Raw genomic sequence first — 19,745 nt, 5'->3', positions numbered from 1 at the left:
ATACTGGTGACAGGTGAGATGTAATATCCCAGTGTACGATATAATACTGGTGACAGGTGAGGTGTAATATCCCAGTGTACAGTATAATACAGGTGAGGTGAGGTAATATCCCAGTGTACAGTATAATACTGGTGACAAGTGAGGTGTAATATCCCAGTGTACAGTATAATACAGGTGAGGTGTAATATCCCAGTGTACAGTATAATACAGGTGAGGTGTAATATCCCAGTGTACGGTATAATACAGGTGAGGTGTAATATCCCAGTGTACGGTATAATACTGGTGACAGGTGAGGTGTAATATCCCAGTGTACGGTATAATACTGGTGAAAGGTCAGACTGTAGATACGTTTTAATATCTGTTGCTTATCACAGGGAGAATAAACTGTCTCTAAAGTTTCATTACTTTTTATGGTATATTTGTTTTTTGTACCTGTAGTCGTTCGCTATTACAATAACGATCAACTAATAGGTTAGCCCATACAATAGCTACCAGGGACATCCCGACTCAGGGCATTCAGGAGGTTCCCGATACGGGATCGCCCCGGCCATTCGGTTTGTAGGCAGGGCACAAATAGCGAGAGGGTCAGCTATAGGGAGAGAGCCCATAGCTATGTATTAGGCCCAATCTCCGCCATGCCTGGCCCCACCGCTAAGTATCAACCTAATGATATCTTCCACCTCGTTTTCTTATTTTACTGTTATGGTTTGTAGCTCTTTTAGATAGATATTAGAAGGGAAGTTTTAAGGGTGGTTACCGGTGACATTGCTTATCACAGGGAGAAAAGAAACAAAAGGTTAGTGGCTCACAGAACCGTAAAGAAAGTGAACGCTCACATGGAGACTTGGGTGGTAGGTCAGTACCCCGTTATCACACAGTGTCACATATTTCTTCTTCCACTCTTTATTCAAGGATTTCCCGCTCCTCTTTAGCAGAACTCCCTGCAGAAAAACAGAACAATTAGGTTTATTATAATGTAGCAAATCATCTGACACCAACCGGTCCTAAAACCAGTCATCTCAAACCACTCACCATAAGGCATTTCTCTAAACCAACCCACCACCCAACCTCTCCCTACATGTACACACACCATAAAGCACCTCTTTACTCTACATCAACCCAATTTCCAAACACTGTCTTCACAAACCCACCATCCAACCTCGCTCTACATATACCCACCATAAAACACCATTGTCTATACCAACCCACCATCTAACCTCTCTCTACATATACACACACCATAAAACACCATTGTCTATACCAACCCACCATCTAACCTCTCTCTACATATACCCACCATAAAACACCATTGTCTATACCAACCCACCATCCAACCTCTCTCTACATATACCCACCATAAAACACCATTGTCTATAACAACCCACCATCTAACCTCTCTCTACATAAACCCACCATAAAACACCATTGTCTATACCAACCCACCATCTAACCTCTCTCTACATATACCCACCATAAAACACCATTGTCTATACCAACCCACCATCTAACCTCTCTCTACATAAACCCACCATAAAACACCATTGTCTATACCAACCCACCATCTAACCTCTCTCTACATATACCCACCATAAACACCATTGTCTATACCAACCCACCATCTAACCTCTCTCTACATAAACCCACCATAAAACACCATTGTCTATACCAACCCACCATCTAACCTCTCTCTACATATACCCACCATAAAACACCATTGTCTATACCAACCCACCATCTAACCTCTCTCTACATATACCTACCATAAAACACCATTGTCTATACCAACCCACCATCCAACCTCTCTCTACATATACCCACCATAAAACACCATTGTCTATACCAACCCACCATCCAACCTCTCTCTACATATACCCACCATAAAACACCATTGTCTATACCAACCCACCATCGAACCTCTCTCTACATATACCCACCATAAAACACCATTGTCTATACCAACCCACCATCTAACCTCTCTCTACATATACCCACCATAAAACACCATTGTCTATACCAACCCACCATCTAACCTCTCTCTACATATACCCACCATAAAACACCATTGTCTATACCAACCCACCATCTAACCTCTCTCTACATATACCCACCATAAAACACCATTGTCTATACCAACCCACCATCTAACCTCTCTCTACATATACCCACCATAAAACACCATTGTCTATACCAACCCACCATCTAACCTCTCTCTACATATACCCACCATAAACACCATTGTCTATACCAACCCACCATCTAACCTCTCTCTACATATACCCACCATAAAACACCATTGTCTATACCAACCCACCATCTAACCTCTCTCTACATATACCCACCATAAAACACCATTGTCTATAACAACCCACCATCTAACCTCTCTCTACATATACCCACCATAAAACCCCATTGTCTATACCAACCCACCATCTAACCTCTCTCTACATATACCCACCATAAAACACCATTGTCTATACCAACCCACCATCTAACCTCGCTCTACATATACCCACCATAAACACCATTGCTATACCAAACCCACCATTCGTAACCTCTCTCTACATATACCCACCATAAAAAACCATTGTCTATACCAACCCACCATCTAACCTCTCTCTACATATACCCACCATAAAACACCATTGTCTATACCAACCCACCATCTAACCTCTCTCTACATATACCCACCATAAAACACCATTGTCTATACCAACCCACCATCTAACCTCTCTCTACATATACCCACCATAAAACACATTGTCTATACCCAACCCACCATCTAACCTCTCTCTACTATACCCACCATAAAACACCATGGCATACCAACCCACCATCTAACCTCTCTCTTACATATACCCACCATAAAACACCATTGTCTATACCAACCCACCATCTAACCTCTCTCTACATATACCCACCATAAAACACCATTGTCTATACCAACCCACCATCTAACCTCTCTCTACATATACCCACCATAAAACACCATTGTCTATACCAACCCACCATCTAACCTCTCTCTACATATACCCACCATAAAACACCATTGTCTATACCAACCCACCATCTAACCTCTCCTCTACATATACCCAACCATAAAACACCATTGTCTATACCAACCCACCATCTAACCTCTCTCTACATATACCCACCATAAAACACCATTGTCTATACCAACCCACCATCTAACCTCTCTCTACATATACCCACCATAAAACACCATTGTCTATACCAACCCACCATCTAACCTCTCTCTACATATACCCACCATAAAACACCATGTCTATACCAACCCACCATCTAACCTCTCTCTACATATACCCACCATAAAACACCATTGTCTATACCAACCCACCATCTAACCTCTCTCTACATATACCCACCATAAAACACCATTGTCTATACCAACCCACCATCTAACCTCTCTCTACATATACCCACCATAAAAACACCATTGTCTATACCAACCCACCATCTAACCTCTCTCTACATATACCCACCATAAAACACCATTGTCTATACCAACCCACCATCTAACCTCTCTCTACATATACCCACCATAAAACACCATTGTCTATCTAATACCCACCATAAAACACCATTGTCCTATACCAACCCCACCATCTAACCTCTCTCTACATATACCCACCATAAAACACCATTGTCTATACCAACCCACCATCTAACCTCTCTCTACATATACCCACCATAAAACACCATTGTCTATACCAACCCACCATCTAACCTCTCTCTACATATACCCACCATAAAACACCATTGTCTATAACAACCCACCATCTAACCTCTCTCTACATATACCCACCATAAAACACCATTGTCTATACCAACCCACCATCTAACCTCTCTCTACATATACCCAACATAAAACACCATTGTCTATACCAACCCACCATCTAACCTCTCTCTACATATACCCACCATAAAACACCATTGTCTATACCAACCCACCATCTAACCTCTCTCTACATATACCCACCATAAAACACCATTGTCTATACCAACCCACCATCTAACCTCTCTCTACATATACCCACCATAAAACACCATTGTCTATACCAACCCACCATCTAACCTCTCTCTACATATACCCCACCATAAAACACCATTGTCTATACCAACCCACCATCTAAACCTCTCTCTACATATACCCACCATAAAATACCATTGTCTATACCAACCCACCATCTAACCTCTCTCTACATATACCCACCATAAAACACCATTGTCTATACCAACCCACCATCTAACCTCTCTCTACATATACCCACCATAAAACACCATTGTCTATACCAACCCACCATCTAACCTCTCTCTACATATACCCACCATAAAATACCTTTGTCTATACCAACCCACCATCTAACCTCTCTCTACATATACCCAACATAAAACACCATTGTCTATACCAACCCACCATCTAACCTCTCTCTACATATACCCAACATAAAACACCATTGTCTATACCAACCCACCATCTAACCTCTCTCTACATATACCCACCATAAAACACCATTGTCTATACCAACCCACCATCTAACCTCTCTCTACATATACCCACCATAAAACACCATTGTCTATACCAACCCACCATCTAACCTCTCTCTACATATACCCACCATAAAACACCATTGTCTATACCAACCCACCATCTAACCTCTCTCTACATATACCCACCATAAAACACCATTGTCTATACCAACCCACCATCTAACCTCTCTCTACATATACCCACCATAAAACACCATTGTCTATACCAACCCACCATCTAACCTCTCTCTACATATACCCACCATAAAACACCATTGTCTATACCAACCCACCATCTAACCTCTCTCTACATATACCTACCATAAAATACCTCTCTACTCGGCATCAACCCAATATCCAAATACTGTCTATACCAACCCACCATCCAACTCACCATAAAACAGCTCTCTTCTCTACATCAAGGCACAATCCGACCACTTTGTACACCAACTCACCATAAAACATCTCTCTACTCTACATCAAGGCACAATCCGACCACTTTGTACACCAACTCACCATAAAACATCTCTCTACTCTACATCAAGGCACAATCCGACCACTTTGTACACCAACTCACCATAAAACATCTCTCTACCCTACATAAAGGCACAATCCGACCACTTTGTACACCAACTCACCATAAAACATCTCTCTACTCTACATCAAGGCACAATCCGACCACTTTGTACACCAACTCACCATAAAACATCTCTCTACTCTACATCAGGCCATGATCTGACCACTTTCTACACCACCCCACCATGCAACCTCTCTACATCAACTCACCATAGAACCTTTCTCTACCTCAAGCCACCATCCGACCACTTTCTATACCAACCCATTATACAACTTCTCGCTACATCAACACTCTTGCCAACCTCTGCATCAACCCACTGTCTAATCACTTTCAACATCAACCCATCATCCTCTCTTCCTACCTCTATAAATCAGCCCACCATTCTACAGCACATTAGCCCCCCTCTCTGCCTTTTCTACATCAACTGACCATGCAACCTCTCTCTATATAAATCCACCATATGACATCTCTGTATTACCTCACATACAACCTCTCTCTACATCAACTCACCATCTAACCCATCTACATCAACCCACCTTTAAACCTCTCTACATCAATCTACCATCTAACCTTTCAACATCAAAGTCACTAACTTCTCTGTACTTCAACTCACATCCATCCTCTCTACATTAATCTACCATCTAACCTTTCTTTACATCAATCCACAATGTAACCTCTCTTTACATCAATCCACCATCCAACCTCTATGTACATCAACTCACATCCAACCTTTCTCTACATCAACCCACCATCTGACCTCTCTCTACATTAACCCACCATTTAACCTCTCTCTACATCAACCCACCATCTAACCTCTGTCCACATCAATCCACCATCTAACCTCTGTCCACATCAATCCACCATCTAACCTCTGTCCACATCAATCCACCATCTAACCTCTGTCCACATCAATCCACCATCTAACCTCTGTCCACATCAATCCACCATCTAACCTCTGTCCACATCAATCCACCATCTAACCTCTGTCCACATCAATCCACCATCTAACCTCTGTCCACATCAATCCACCATCTAACCTCTGTCCACATCAATCCACCATCTAACCTCTGTCCACATCAATCCACCATCTAACATCTCTCTACATCAATCCACCATCCAGCCTCTGTCTACATCAATCCACCATCCAGCCTCTGTCTACATCAATCCACCATCCAGCCTCTGTCTACATCAATCCACCATCCAGCCTCTGTCTACATCAATCCACCATCCAGCCTCTGTCTACATCAATCCACCATCCAGCCTCTGTCTACATCAATCCACCATCCAGCCTCTGTCTACATCAATCCACCATCCAGCCTCTGTCTACATCAATCCACCATCCAGCCTCTGTCTACATCAATCCACATCCAGCCTCTGTCTACATCAATCCACCATCTAACGTCTGACCACATCAACCCACCATCTAACCTCTCTTTACATCAATCTACCATCCAATTTCTCTCTACATCAACCCATCATCTAACCCCTTTTTTTCACGCCACTGCCTTTCCCTCAAACATTCTACTTCACTGGTAAGCTCTAGAAAAGGTCAACATTTCTTTTGCTGTCCCTCACTTTCCAAACATGCCCATGAAATGATTTCAGAGGGGTCAGTCATTCCAGTCCATTCACCAAACACGGACACCAGGCAATGAGCTGTGTACTTACCAGTTAGGGAAGGAGATCTCTTACTCCTAAGTCTCATCACTTAGTCAAACGTTCATTCATCTGTTGGTTTATGAATTACATATACAGGAGAAGGAACCGAACACACCACAGCCGTATGGCACATGGTAGCGAAGCATGGAAAATTTGGCAGAAAGAGGCAGGTGAAAGCAGCACCATTGGGAGAGACAGCAGAATGACCCTCGCCAGCTCCCTGAAGCGGTGCCAGTTCTGTAGTGCAGAAAGTGTATGGGGGAGGGGGGACATGCTGGCCTGTCCCCTACAATGCCCCTGGAGGTGGACAATACCGGGACACTGCTATAACTCTAATTCCATTTGTCCAGTGCATACTTCTGCTGCAGAGAATCAGAGGATATCAGCGCTATCATCAGAACTCCCAGCTACTTGGAGGTGATGGCCACCCTATGCACAGAGATATGTGGTCTACATGCTGCCCTGTCCCCTGCAATGCCCCTGGAGGTGGACAATACCGGGACACTGCTATAACTCTAATTCCATTTGTCCAGTGCATACTTCTGCTGCAGAGAATCAGAGGCTATCAGCGCTATCATCAGATCTCCCAGCTACTTGGAGGTGATGGCCACCCTATGCACAGAGATATGTGGTCTACATGCTGCCCTGTCCCCTGCAATGCCCCTGGAGGTGGACAATACCGGGACACTGCTATAACTCTAATTCCATTTGTCCAGTGCATACTTCTGCTGCAGAGAATCAGAGGCTATCAGCGCCATCATCAGAGCTCCCAGCTACTTGGAGGTGATGGCCACCCTATGCACAGAGATATGTGGTCTACATGCTGCCCTGTCCCCTGCAATGCTCCTGTTGGACTGTTGTGCTATAGACAGGTCTGGGAATCTGCAGTAAAGACACCGCACAAAGAGCAGTGAAGCACAAAGATGGCCAAAGGGTCAACACAGGAGCGCACAGCCTGCAGAGCACACAGGGATGAACTCAGAACAGAGCGGGCACACAGCGGCGGGCACTCCACAGCTGGCAGCACTTCTGTCATTACACCAAGATCCACATGAATCATCTGTAATACACAACTGCCACCTAGTGGGCCACAGAGGAAGTGCAACAAAAAGAAAGTGACCCTTCACACTTTTCTGTACTCTCCCCCAGCAAAAATGAACCAATGGAAGTGAAAAGACAACAGGGCGCCGACACTTGGGGTACAGGACGGTGACACTCTGGGTACAGTAGAAATACTTGGCACTGGTGGAGTATTCTGGGGGTCTGTGGTTTTCTGAGGCCTCACGCTCCTCACTAACTACTACGCTCATTAGCACGCGCTGCCGATGGCCGATCTTGGGTATTTTTGCTCAGTGCGTTCCTCTGGACATAAGAGCGGCCACAGAAGGGTCCTGGGCACTTGGCGCCAGCTTCTCTCCTGCGTCTCTACTCTACAAGTGACTGATCGGACGCCGGACACGGCCACACCACAGGTTCAGGCCAAGACGACAACTCAACCTGTAACCTCAATCTCCATTGCTGACCCATTATATGGGGGCGTGGCTTAGCACAGGGCGTTAAATATTTTGGGTGATTTTACAACGTTTAACCCCTTAGTGGCCTTACTTCCTTTTTTTCTTCGTCCCCTTCCAAAAGCTGTGACTTTTATTTTTCCGTCTATGTAGCTGTGTCAGGGCTTGTTTCTTGTGGGACAACTTGTAGTTTTTAATGTCGCCATTTTGGGGTCCACATAACTTTATTATTACTTTGATTAACTCTTTCCTATGGAGCTGTGTGAGGGATTGTAGTTTTCATTGGTATCATTTTGGGGAAACACTTTTTTTTTGCTTGTTTTTATGTTTTTTCAGTGACGGCTTAGAATAAAATATGGGATAATTTCCATGATATTTGTGTCGTGCGGGTTGTTACGGACACAGCGATACCAAACATGTGTGGGAGATTTTATTTTTGCAATGTTTTCTATTGAAAAGCATATTTGAAACCGAAAAAAGCGTTTTTTATTGGATTTTTTTTTTTTTTTTACCACAGGCAATCTGACTGCTTCTAAAATCCTATCCCTATAGTGCATGGACATGGACCAGCAGGCTGTGCCAGAGATCGGCCCTCCTGCCTGTCCGGGCTGTCAGAGCGTGCGAGACCCGGCCGCTGTGAAAAGGGGGTGACTAAGGGTCCGATCACAAATGCATGGATCTGCAAAACACGGATAGCGGCCGCGTTCGTTCCTCATTCTGCAGGCTGCACATGGCCGGCACTAGGATGCCCATTCTTGTCAGTGATTGCAGACAAGAATAGGCTATGCTCTATCGCAGGACAGAACTACGGATGCAGACAGCACACGGTGTGACGCCCGCATCTTATGCAGCCCCATTGAAATGAATGGGTCCGCACCCGATCCGCAAAATTGAAGAACTGCAGACGTATGAAAAGGACCCCAAGGGGTTAAGGAAAAACCTAACCGAAAAAAAACAAAAAACAACATAGGCAAAGTGCCGTCGGTTAATCGGGCTGATGGTTGGTTTCTTACCGATTAATCGCCCAGTCCCAAAGTCGAGGTAAAGGCTCGGAGGCAGCGTTAGAACCTCCAGAGTCACGGCTCACCTCCTTCACCCGAGCCACGATCAATCACACAGTCTGGTGATCGGCATTCATCTTACCTCCACTACAGCCGCCATCGTAGCCTGGAACAAGCGTTGTGCTGCCGGAAAACCACGGGCGAGGCGCTGATGACAAACTATGGGCGAGGCGCTGGCGGCAAACCACGGGTGACGGGATATCAACAAACCACAGGCAACGTATGCCAGACAATGGGCGACTTACTGCCAAAAAACAATGGGAGACATACTGCCAAAAGATGGGAAACATGCTGCCAACAAAAGATGGATGACATACTGTCAAACGGCCGGCCATGTGCTGCCAACAAACGATGGGCAACATGCCGAGAACAAACCACGGGCGAGGTGCCAGGAAAAATGATGAGCTCAGCTGTATGATGAGCTCGATCATCGGCCTGTGTAAAGAGGTCAGAGATGTGGGGACGCCATGAGTTCTATTCACCCGACAGTGTACCGTAAACACACAGCCGGGAGGAGGAGGTTGTCGTCACATTCTCGGGCACAGGGCTTGGTGCAGCGGTTCTTAAAGATATCACCTCCATGTAGAAACAGACGTGTGCGGCTCACAGATCATTCATTTACACACGCGCTGACACGGAAATGGCGCAGTCTGTTACTACCACCTGGACCTGCAGAGGATGCACGGTCTTCAGACAATAGTGTGGGGCTCAGTGGATGGACTTTTGAGGTAATTTCAAGACACAGCCGTGACATCTGGGCAAGCGCTGGAATGTGACCCCATTATTCTTGCATCGCCCTCTTGTCCACTATATAGACTACCTCCCTGCTTGAAACGGAGGATCTCCACATACGGCTGGATGAGAAGCTCAGATAAAGGACATCAAGCCTCGAGACAAACATATTTATTCATGGTTTATTCAATAGATAACGGACGTTAGATTATTCTAGAATGGAAAGAGCAAAATACTGACTTCTGCCCAAACATTCGCTTACACACACTTCATACAGCGCTGAGACAGAGGGGAACGTCATCTCAGCAAGTCCACCATAAGGAGAAGAACTGGAGGCCACACTGGTCAAATCCTGGTCTCCAACTGATCATCATAATACATGGTGGAGGCAGTGCAGGAGATGCTCCTGGGGAGAGGCCTGCGATTTCAGGGGCTGCGGTCACTCATACCCTGCTCTCTGTGGGAACAACGTCATATTGCTCACCCATGGAACACCGAGGCTCCAGACCAAGCCTTCACTTTGAAGAACAACGATGCATATTCGTCACAGGCACCCTAATTATTTCTACTTATGATCTGAACTTCATTATGCTTGTCGCTATACAATGTGCACTAAATACACCAAGAACACTGCACTGTACGGTGGGGGGCATAGCACTGTAACATGGGAAGGACAGCACTCTACCGCGGTCAGCACAGCACTGTACGGTGGGGGCATAGCACTGTAACATGGGAAGGACAGCACTCTACCGCGGTCAGCACAGCACTGTACGGTGGGGGCATAGCACTGTAACATGGGAAGGACAGCACTCTACCGCGGTCAGCACAGCACTGTACGGTGGGGGCATAGCACTGTAACATGGGAAGGACAGCACTCTACCGCGGTCAGCACAGCACTGTACGGTGGGGGCATAGCACTGTAACATGGGAAGTACAGCACTCTACCGCGGTCAGCACAGCACTGTACGGTGGGGGCATAGCATTGTAACATGGGAAGGACAGCACTCTACCGCAGTCAGCACAGCACTGTACGGTGGGGGCATAGCATTGTAACATGGGAAGGACAGCACTCTACCGCAGTCAGCACAGCACTGTACGGTGGGGGGCATAGCACTGTAACATGGGAAGGACAGCACTCTACCGCAGTCAGCACAGCACTGTACGGTGGGGGCATAGCACTGTAACATGGGAAGGACAGCACTCTACCGCAGTCAGCACAGCACTGTACGGTGGGGGCATAGCACTGTAACATGGGAAGGACAGCACTCTACCGCAGTCAGCACAGCACGGTGGGGGGCATAGCACTGTAACATGGGAAGGACAGCACTCTACCGCAGTCAGCACAGCACTGTTCGGTGGGGGCATAGCACTGTAACATGGGAAGGACAGCACTCTACCGCAGTCAGCACAGCACGGTGGGGGGCATAGCACTGTAACATGGGAAGGACAGCACTCTACCGCGGTCAGCACAGCACTGTACGGTACGGTGGGGGCATAGCACTGTAACATGGGATGGAGAGCACTCTACCGCGGTCAGCACAGCACTGTACGGTGGGGGCATAGCACTGTAACATGGGAAGGACAGCACTCTACCGCGGTCAGCACAGCACTGTGCGGTGGGGGCATAGCACTGTAACATGGGAAGGACAGCACTCTACCGCGGTCAGCACAGCACTGTACGGTGGGGGCATAGCACTGTAACATGGGAAGTACAGCACTCTACCGCGGTCAGCACAGCACTGTACGGTGGGGGCATAGCATTGTAACATGGGAAGGACAGCACTCTACCGCAGTCAGCACAGCACTGTACGGTGAGGGGCATAGCACTGTAACATGGGAAGGACAGCACTCTACCGCAGTCAGCACAGCACTGTACGGTGGGGGCATAGCACTGTAACATGGGAAGGACAGCACTCTACCGCAGTCAGCACAGCACTGTACGGTGGGGGCATAGCACTGTAACATGGGAAGGACAGCACTCTACCGCAGTCAGCACAGCACGGTGGGGGGCATAGCACTGTAACATGGGAAGGACAGCACTCTACCGCGGTCAGCACAGCACTGTACGGTACGGTGGGGGCATAGCACTGTAACATGGGATGGAGAGCACTCTACCGCGGTCAGCACAGCACTGTACGGTGGGGGCATAGCACTGTAACATGGGAAGGGCAGCACTCTACCGCGGTCAGCACAGCACTGTACGGTACGGTGGGGGCATAGCACTGTAACATGGGAAGGAGAGCACTCTACCGCGGTCAGCACAGCACGGTGGGGGGCATAGCACTGTAACATGGGAAGGACAGCACTCTACCGCGGTCAGCACAGCACTGTACGGTGGGGGGCACAGCAGTGTAACATGGGAAGGACAGCACTCTACCGCGGTCAGCACAGCACTGTACGGTGGGGGGCATAGCACTGTAACATGGGAAGGACAGCACTCTACCGCAGTCAGCACAGCACTGTACGGTGGGGGGCATAGCACTGTAACATGGGAAGGACAGCACTCTACCGCAGTCAGCACAGCACGGTGGGGGGCATAGCACTGTAACATGGGAAGGACAGCACTCTACCGCAGTCAGCACTGTACGGTGGGGGGCATAGCACTGTAACATGGGAAGGACAGCACTCTACCGTGGTCAGCACAGCACTGTAACATGGTAAGTACAGCACTCTACCGCGGTCAGCACAGCACTGTAACATGGGAAGGACAGCACTCTACCGCGGTCAGCACAGCACGGTGGGGGGCATAGCACTGTAACATGGGAAGGACAGCACTCTACCGCGGTCAGCACAGCACTGTACGGTGGGGGCAAAGCACTGCAACATGGGAAGGACAGCACTCTACCGCGGTCAGCACAGCACTGTACGGTACGGTGGGGGCATAGCACTGTAACATGGGAAGGAGAGCACTCTACCGCGGTCAGCACAGCACTGTACGGTGGGGGCAAAGCACTGCAACATGGGAAGGGCAGCACTCTACCGCGGTCAGCACAGCACTGTACGGTACAGTGGGGGCATAGCACTGTAACATGGGAAGGAGAGCACTCTACCGCGGTCAGCACAGCACGGTGGGGGGCATAGCACTGTAACATGGGAAGGACAGCACTCTACCGCGGTCAGCACAGCACTGTACGGTGGGGGGCACAGCAGTGTAACATGGGAAGGACAGCACTCTACCGCGGTCAGCACAGCACTGTACGGTCGGAGGCATAGCACTGTAACATGGGAAGGACAGCACTCTACCGCGGTCAGCACAGCACTGTACGGTGGGGGGCATAGCACTGTAACATGGGAAGGACAGCACTCTACCGCAGTCAGCACAGCACGGTGGGGGGCATAGCACTGTAACATGGGAAGGGCAGCACTCTACCGCGGTCAGCACAGCACGGTGGGGGGCATAGCACTGTAACATGGGAAGGACAGCACTCTACCGCGGTCAGCACAGCACTGTAACATGGGAAGGACAGCACTCTACCGCGGTCAGCACAGCACTGTACGGTGGGGAGCACAGCACTAACATGGGAAGGACAGCACTCTACCGCAGTCAGCACAGCACTGTACGGTGGGGGCAAAGCACTGCAACATGGGAAGGACAGCACTCTACCGCGGTCAGCACAGCACTGTACGGTGGGGGGCATAGCACTGTAACATGGTAAGGACAGCACTCTACCGCAGTCAGCACAGCACTGTACGGTGGGGGCAAAGCACTGTAACATGGGAAGGACAGCACTCTACTGCAGTCAGCACTGCACTGTACGGTGGGGGCAAAGCACTGTAACATGGGAAGGACAGCACTCTACTGCAGTCAGCACTGCACTGTACGGTGGGGGGCATAGCACTGTAACATGGGAAGGACAGCACTCTACCGCGGTCAGCACAGCACTGTACTGTACGGTGGGGGCAAAGCACTGTAACATGGGAAGGGCAGCACTCTACCGGGGTCAGCACAGCACGGTGGGGGGCATAGCACTGTAACATGGGAAGGACAGCACTCTACTGTGGTCAGCACAGCACTGTACGGTGGGGGCACCGCACTATATCATGGAGGCTACCCCTGTCCACAGGAAGCACAGCACTCTACTGTGGGGGGGCATTCTACCACAGGGAGCACTGTACTGTGGGAAGCACAGCATTCTACCATGGGGCACAGAGCACCATGACAATTCCTGAAAGGATGGAGAAAATAACAGGAGGTGCACTCTAGTTTTCAAGCCTTCTTCCCAGGCGATACGAGATAATCCAGAAAAGTCCATGTTCGGCCTAGCTAACAGTATGGCAGTGAGCGCAGTGCATCTCGCAGGCGCTCAGATGACATAATGACCAGTAACCATGCCGGGGTGCTGGACACTGCGGAGGGTCGCTGGTGGACTGCTAGGAAATTTGGGATAAAAGCTTATTCCCCATTTGTGAGTGGGATCGGCCGCCAGATCTGGAACTAGTCCTAATAAGACGACTTGCTGGCGGACCATACAGGAGGACTACAGGCACAGTCTTCGGGAGGTTGAATCTATGCTGGCAAGGAGCTGGCGTAGATCTCTGGTAATGTGTATGGTTAAAGGTGTCGGGCTGCGTCGTCCTGTCCCCCCCTAGCCTACTTTTTATAGAAATGGCAAGGGGGTCACAGGATAGGTGATGACCACCGAGGGGTCCGACCACTGTAACAGAGGCTTCAGAGAGATTTGAATAGAGAAAGGGCCACGCATATAGGCTGCCACTCCATTCAAAGTCTACGGGACTGGCGGAGAGGAGTGCTCAAAATGGAGCAGGAGGGAGCACTCCAGGTAAACTCTTCCAAAAAGGGGGGTGCTCAGGTTCCAGAGTCTGGTGATGATGGGGTCCCAGTGGTCAGACCCCCAGCTGTCATACATGTATTCACGTTCCTGTGGCTTGTCGTAGGTCGGTTCAATCACTTGTGTTACCAGATGACGGTCTGACCAGTTTCGGGGGGGGGGGGGGTACTTTGGTCAGTGGCAGAGGAGCTCGGAAGGCGGTGTCCACTATACAGCACAGACGACAGCCAGCTTCAGCTGACGAGTGTGTTAACCCCTTCCTTCCTCACACACATAAAGCATGAGCCATACTTATACACAGAAAGCAGTGTGGAGATGTACAAAGCGACAAACACAGTGCGCAGTGACATAGACGGGATTCCGGCTGGCGCCGCGGGATAGCAATGAGCTACCTGCCCTTTCTACTACAGCCCCTACAACAAACACACCACTCTTCCACGCAAGCTCTCTGCTCAGGGGGGCCCCACCTGTTTGATAGGAATGGCTCTTCCACTGCCAACACTCTCAGATTTACATTCCGGGGCCCTCTTCTCTCTGTCCACCTCTGCGCCCCTCCGAGACTGGAAGAGAACAAGATACAGGGGCACATTACAATGGTACAGGAGGGAGAACAGCGCGCGCACATACGCCATCAGCGCACAACAGGGCCATCATGCTCTGTGGAGGTGTGACGGGGGTGCTACACACAATCAAGATACAAGGTTTAAGCAGGAGGGTACCTCTGGGGGTGCTGCTCATTGACAACTTTCAATCAGTGGTGACGGGGGTGACATGGGAATCACTGACCAGGAAGACAGCAGAAGAAGGAAGAGTCACAGACGTGAGGCACTCGCACAGGAGAGTGTACAGAGGGGTACACACACACACCCAGAGCAGAGGAGCACCACCCACGCAGAACCTCAGTAATCCCCGCCCCCGCCTATCCTGTGCGGCAGCAGGAATCCTGCATGGAGACAGGCGTGAAATGTCAACATGCATGAAGGGGACAACACAGGCAAACGGCTCATTCCAACCAGTTTATTTAGTTACAGACTGTCACCAGAACAACTGAGAAATGAGAAGAAGGAATCTGGTACAAAACAGCATTATCAACAGTTTCTAGTCCGCAATGGAGCTCTGTATGTACAGGTGAAGTTCTGGAGAGAAGCATAGAAAGAAGTACAATAGTACATTTACAATCCGCAGAACGCTGGCTCCAGAAAAGTGCTTCCCATGGAGGTACACAGCACAAGGTTACATTCAGACAGGAAGAAAACAGCAGCATGTCAATTAGATGGGGAAGGGGTGGCTGGGGGTTCCCATGAGGAACCCCACATCCAAATCTCCATGTCTTATCCAGGAAGAGGCAGGTACGTGCAGGCTGCAGGGTGGAAAGCAGCTGTCCAACTGAGAAGGTCCCCAGCAATCAGCGCCCCCTGCCCAGGCACGGAGGAGGAGGAGAAGGGGTGTCCCGTATATTTCCGTTCAGTCACTACCCCGCAACAGGGAGGAAGAATGGGCGTAAGGCCACCACTCAGGGGCAGTTGGTAGAGTGAGCAGTCAGATACTTGCGGAGGACAGACACACGACTCTGAGGAGGAGGCAGGGGAGCCAGCGGAAGCCTCTGAAACGTCCCTGTCTGGAAAAGGTGAAAGGTTCCAGTAGAGAAAAGGACCAAGTGAGGAAACTCTCACACTGTAATCATTCATGTACAGAATGTCAAAATGGGGGACAATTGACTAATGACATCAAAACGGATGCACCAAAAACACCAGAGAAGATGCTAGCACATCATCAATTATTACAAGGACAGTACATGTTATACATAGGAGAGGGCAAGAAATGCTGGGGGTGGGGTAGAGAAGGAAACGGAAAGTAGGTGAGGATAAAAAGAATGGAACAGACAAGAAAAGGTCTGAGGAGTGCTGGCCTCCAAGGATACTTGCATCTGTTGGTGAAGGCAATGGACCTTTCTGCCTCACTAATGACCTCCCTGTAGACTTCCCCGACTCTCTGTGGTCTTTGTGACTCACGGTATAGCTCTGTGACTTTCTTTTTCCCACCCTGCCAATCTATAGTCCACCCTACCCCTCTGTGGACCTCTTCACATCAGCATGGACATCCTCTCCAGTCTCTATAAACCTCTCTGTGGACCTCTCTGGGAACCTCCCTTACCTCACTGTGACCCACCCCATCTCACTGTGGACCTCCTCACTTCAGTGCAAACCTCCCTAATGACCTGCCTGTGTCAATGTACACCTCCCTGCCCATCAGTCGACCTCCCAGTCTCTATGTTGATCTACATAGTTAATATGGTGGAAAAAAAAGATGCCGATAACGTTCACCCAAGGGATAGGTGGTGATTTGAATGTTAGAAAAAATGACCTTCGTGTCTCACTGTGGACCTCCCTGCCTCACTTTGGAACTTCTGACTTAATGGTGGACCTTCCTCTCTCGATGTGGATCTCCTCACCTCAGTGTGGGCCACCAGGCCTCTCTGTGGACCTCCCAATTTCACAGTGAAACTTCCTGCTTCTCTGTGGATCTCCTCACCTCAATATGGAGCTATCTTCCTCTCTGTGTATCTTATCACCTCAGTGTGGACATCCCTGTCTCACTTTAGACCTCGGTGGCCTACCTCTGTCGACCTACATAGTTAATAGGTTTAAAAAAATAGAAGTCCATCAAGTTGCACCCAACCAGGGGACAGGTGGTGATATGAACATTAGAAAAAGAGGACCTCCCTGGTTCACTTTGGAACGTCTCACTTGTGTGGACCACCTGTCTCAATGTGGATCTCCTCACCTCATTGTGGACCACCCTGCCTCTCCATGGACATCCTGGTTGCACTGTGAAACTTCTTGCTTCTCTGTGGATCTCCTCACCTCAATGTGGATCTCTCAGTGATCCTCCCTGCCGCAATGTGGACCTCCTAACCTCAGCATGGCCTTTTCGGTCCCTCTTTGGACCTTCCCATTTCACTGCAAAACTTCCTGCTTCTCTATGGATCTGCTCACTTCATTGTGGAGGTTCTTGCCTCTCTGGATCTCCTTTCCTAAGCGTGGGCCTTCCTGTCTCTCTGTGGATCTCACCTCAGTGTGGATTTCTCTGTCTCACCGTGAACATCCCTAGCTATCTATGGACCTCCCTTTTTCATTGTGGAACTCCGCACCTTTCTGTGTGGACTTCCAGGCCTGTCTGTGGAGCGCGTTACCTCACCGTGGAACATCCTGTCCCTCTGTGGATCTCCTCACCTCAGTGTGGATTTCCCTGCCTCACTGTCAACATACCTGCCTCTCTATGGACCTCCCCACCTCTCTGTGGACCTCCTCAACTCAAACTGTCCCTCCCTGCCTCTCTGCAAACTGTCCTGTTTCACAGTGGCCCTCCCTGTCTCAATTTGGACCTTCCTTGTCTCAATGTGGATCTCCTCACCTCAGTGTGGACCTTCTTGTCTCACTGTGGACATCCCAGACTCTCTATGGACCTCCCCATTTTACTGTGAAACATCATGCTTCTCTGTGGATCTCATCACCTCAATGTGTAGCTCCTTGGTTCTCTGTGGATCTCTCCACCTCAGTGTGGCCCTCCCTGCGTTACTCTGGACCTACATAGTTAATATGGTTAAAAAAAGATATAAGTCCATCAAGTTCAACTTCCCTATCGCACTGTGGACCTCCCCGTTTCACTGTTAAACTTCCTGCTTCTCTGTGGGTCTCTTCACCTCAGTGTAGACCTCCATGCCTCTCTATGGATCTTCTCACTTCAGTGTGGACCTCCTTGCATCACTCTGGGCTGCCCCATCTCTCTGTGGATCTCCTCAGCTCAATGTAGACTTTCCTGCCTCATCCCTGTGCTTATCATTTACAATAACATTATAACAGCAGCAGGAGAATTGAGTGACGAGACACAAATGACTCCAAATGATGAAGTTATCAGCTGCACAAGGAGGAAGCAAGGGCCAAAGATCAAGAAGATTTGTCACCTTCTTCTAAGCCTGACAATGCAGCTTTCAGCAGTACACGACATGTCCTGGAGACACTGATCATAGCTAGCAAGGTGGTTACGATACACTTAGGACCATGTCACCACAGTATGACTGGCATGTGGCATCAGAGTACAGAAACATGAAGATGATGCGGCTCAGGGGCGCTTTGTGCTGGGATTTTATAAGTGAAACTTTTAAGTTACACGTTTCACCCATAAAAAAAAAATATGAAAATGATAATAATGAAAATAGTGCAACAGCAGCAAAGCTGTGGAAAATATTATACTAATGACATTTCAACCACTATGTCTGAAGGACCATGAGGCAAAGAGTGGGATCACAGACTGCACTAGCACAACGTCATCTGGAGATACTCAACACAGACTGTGAATCTCTTTTCTGGTGTAATGGTGATGAAAATGGGGTTTTTAGTGATTTCACGGTAACAAATCTTTTCTAAAACACTCCTTTTTGTCATGAATATTGTGTGTCTCATCACCTGCAGAGCCAAAAAGGTTAGGGACCTCTGGAGAAGACAGTAAATGTGAAGAGACAGATTCTTCAGGAGAGAGAGAGAGAGAGAGAGAGAGAGAGACAGAGAGACGGGACCTCCGGCCCGAAGCAGAGAGACGGGACCTCCGGCCCGAAGCAGAGAGACGGGACCTCCGGCCCGAAGCAGAGAGACGGGACCTCCGGCCCGAAGCAGAGAGACGGGACCTCCGGCCCGAAGCAGAGAGACGGGACCTCCGGCCCGAAGCAGAGAGACGGGACCTCCGGCCCGAAGCAGAGAGACGGGACCTCCGGCCCGAAGCAGAGAGACGGGACCTCCGGCCCGAAGCAGAGAGACGGGACCTCCGGCCCGAAGCAGAGAGACGGGACCTCCGGCCCGAAGCAGAGAGA

General features: G+C 49.0%; 1 protein-coding gene across 1 annotated transcript in view; it reads right to left on the bottom strand.

Annotated features, from left to right (window-relative positions):
• Window positions 1-19,745, bottom strand: part of LOC122922323 (arf-GAP with GTPase, ANK repeat and PH domain-containing protein 3-like) — a 140,297-nt gene that overhangs the window by 29,867 nt on the left and 90,685 nt on the right. Inside the window, exons 9-10 of the mRNA XM_044272898.1 lie at window positions 15,346-15,438; window positions 837-941 (exon numbers count right to left, since the gene is read on the bottom strand). Of these exons, the coding sequence (XP_044128833.1) occupies window positions 837-941; window positions 15,346-15,438 (198 nt within the window). The remainder of the gene's footprint in view (window positions 1-836; window positions 942-15,345; window positions 15,439-19,745) is intronic.

Source organism: Bufo gargarizans, unplaced genomic scaffold, assembly GCF_014858855.1.
Source record: "Bufo gargarizans isolate SCDJY-AF-19 unplaced genomic scaffold, ASM1485885v1 fragScaff_scaffold_189_pilon, whole genome shotgun sequence".
In the NCBI taxonomy this organism is placed as follows: Eukaryota; Metazoa; Chordata; class Amphibia; order Anura; family Bufonidae; genus Bufo; species Bufo gargarizans.
This window is presented reverse-complemented; position numbering and strand designations above follow the sequence as displayed.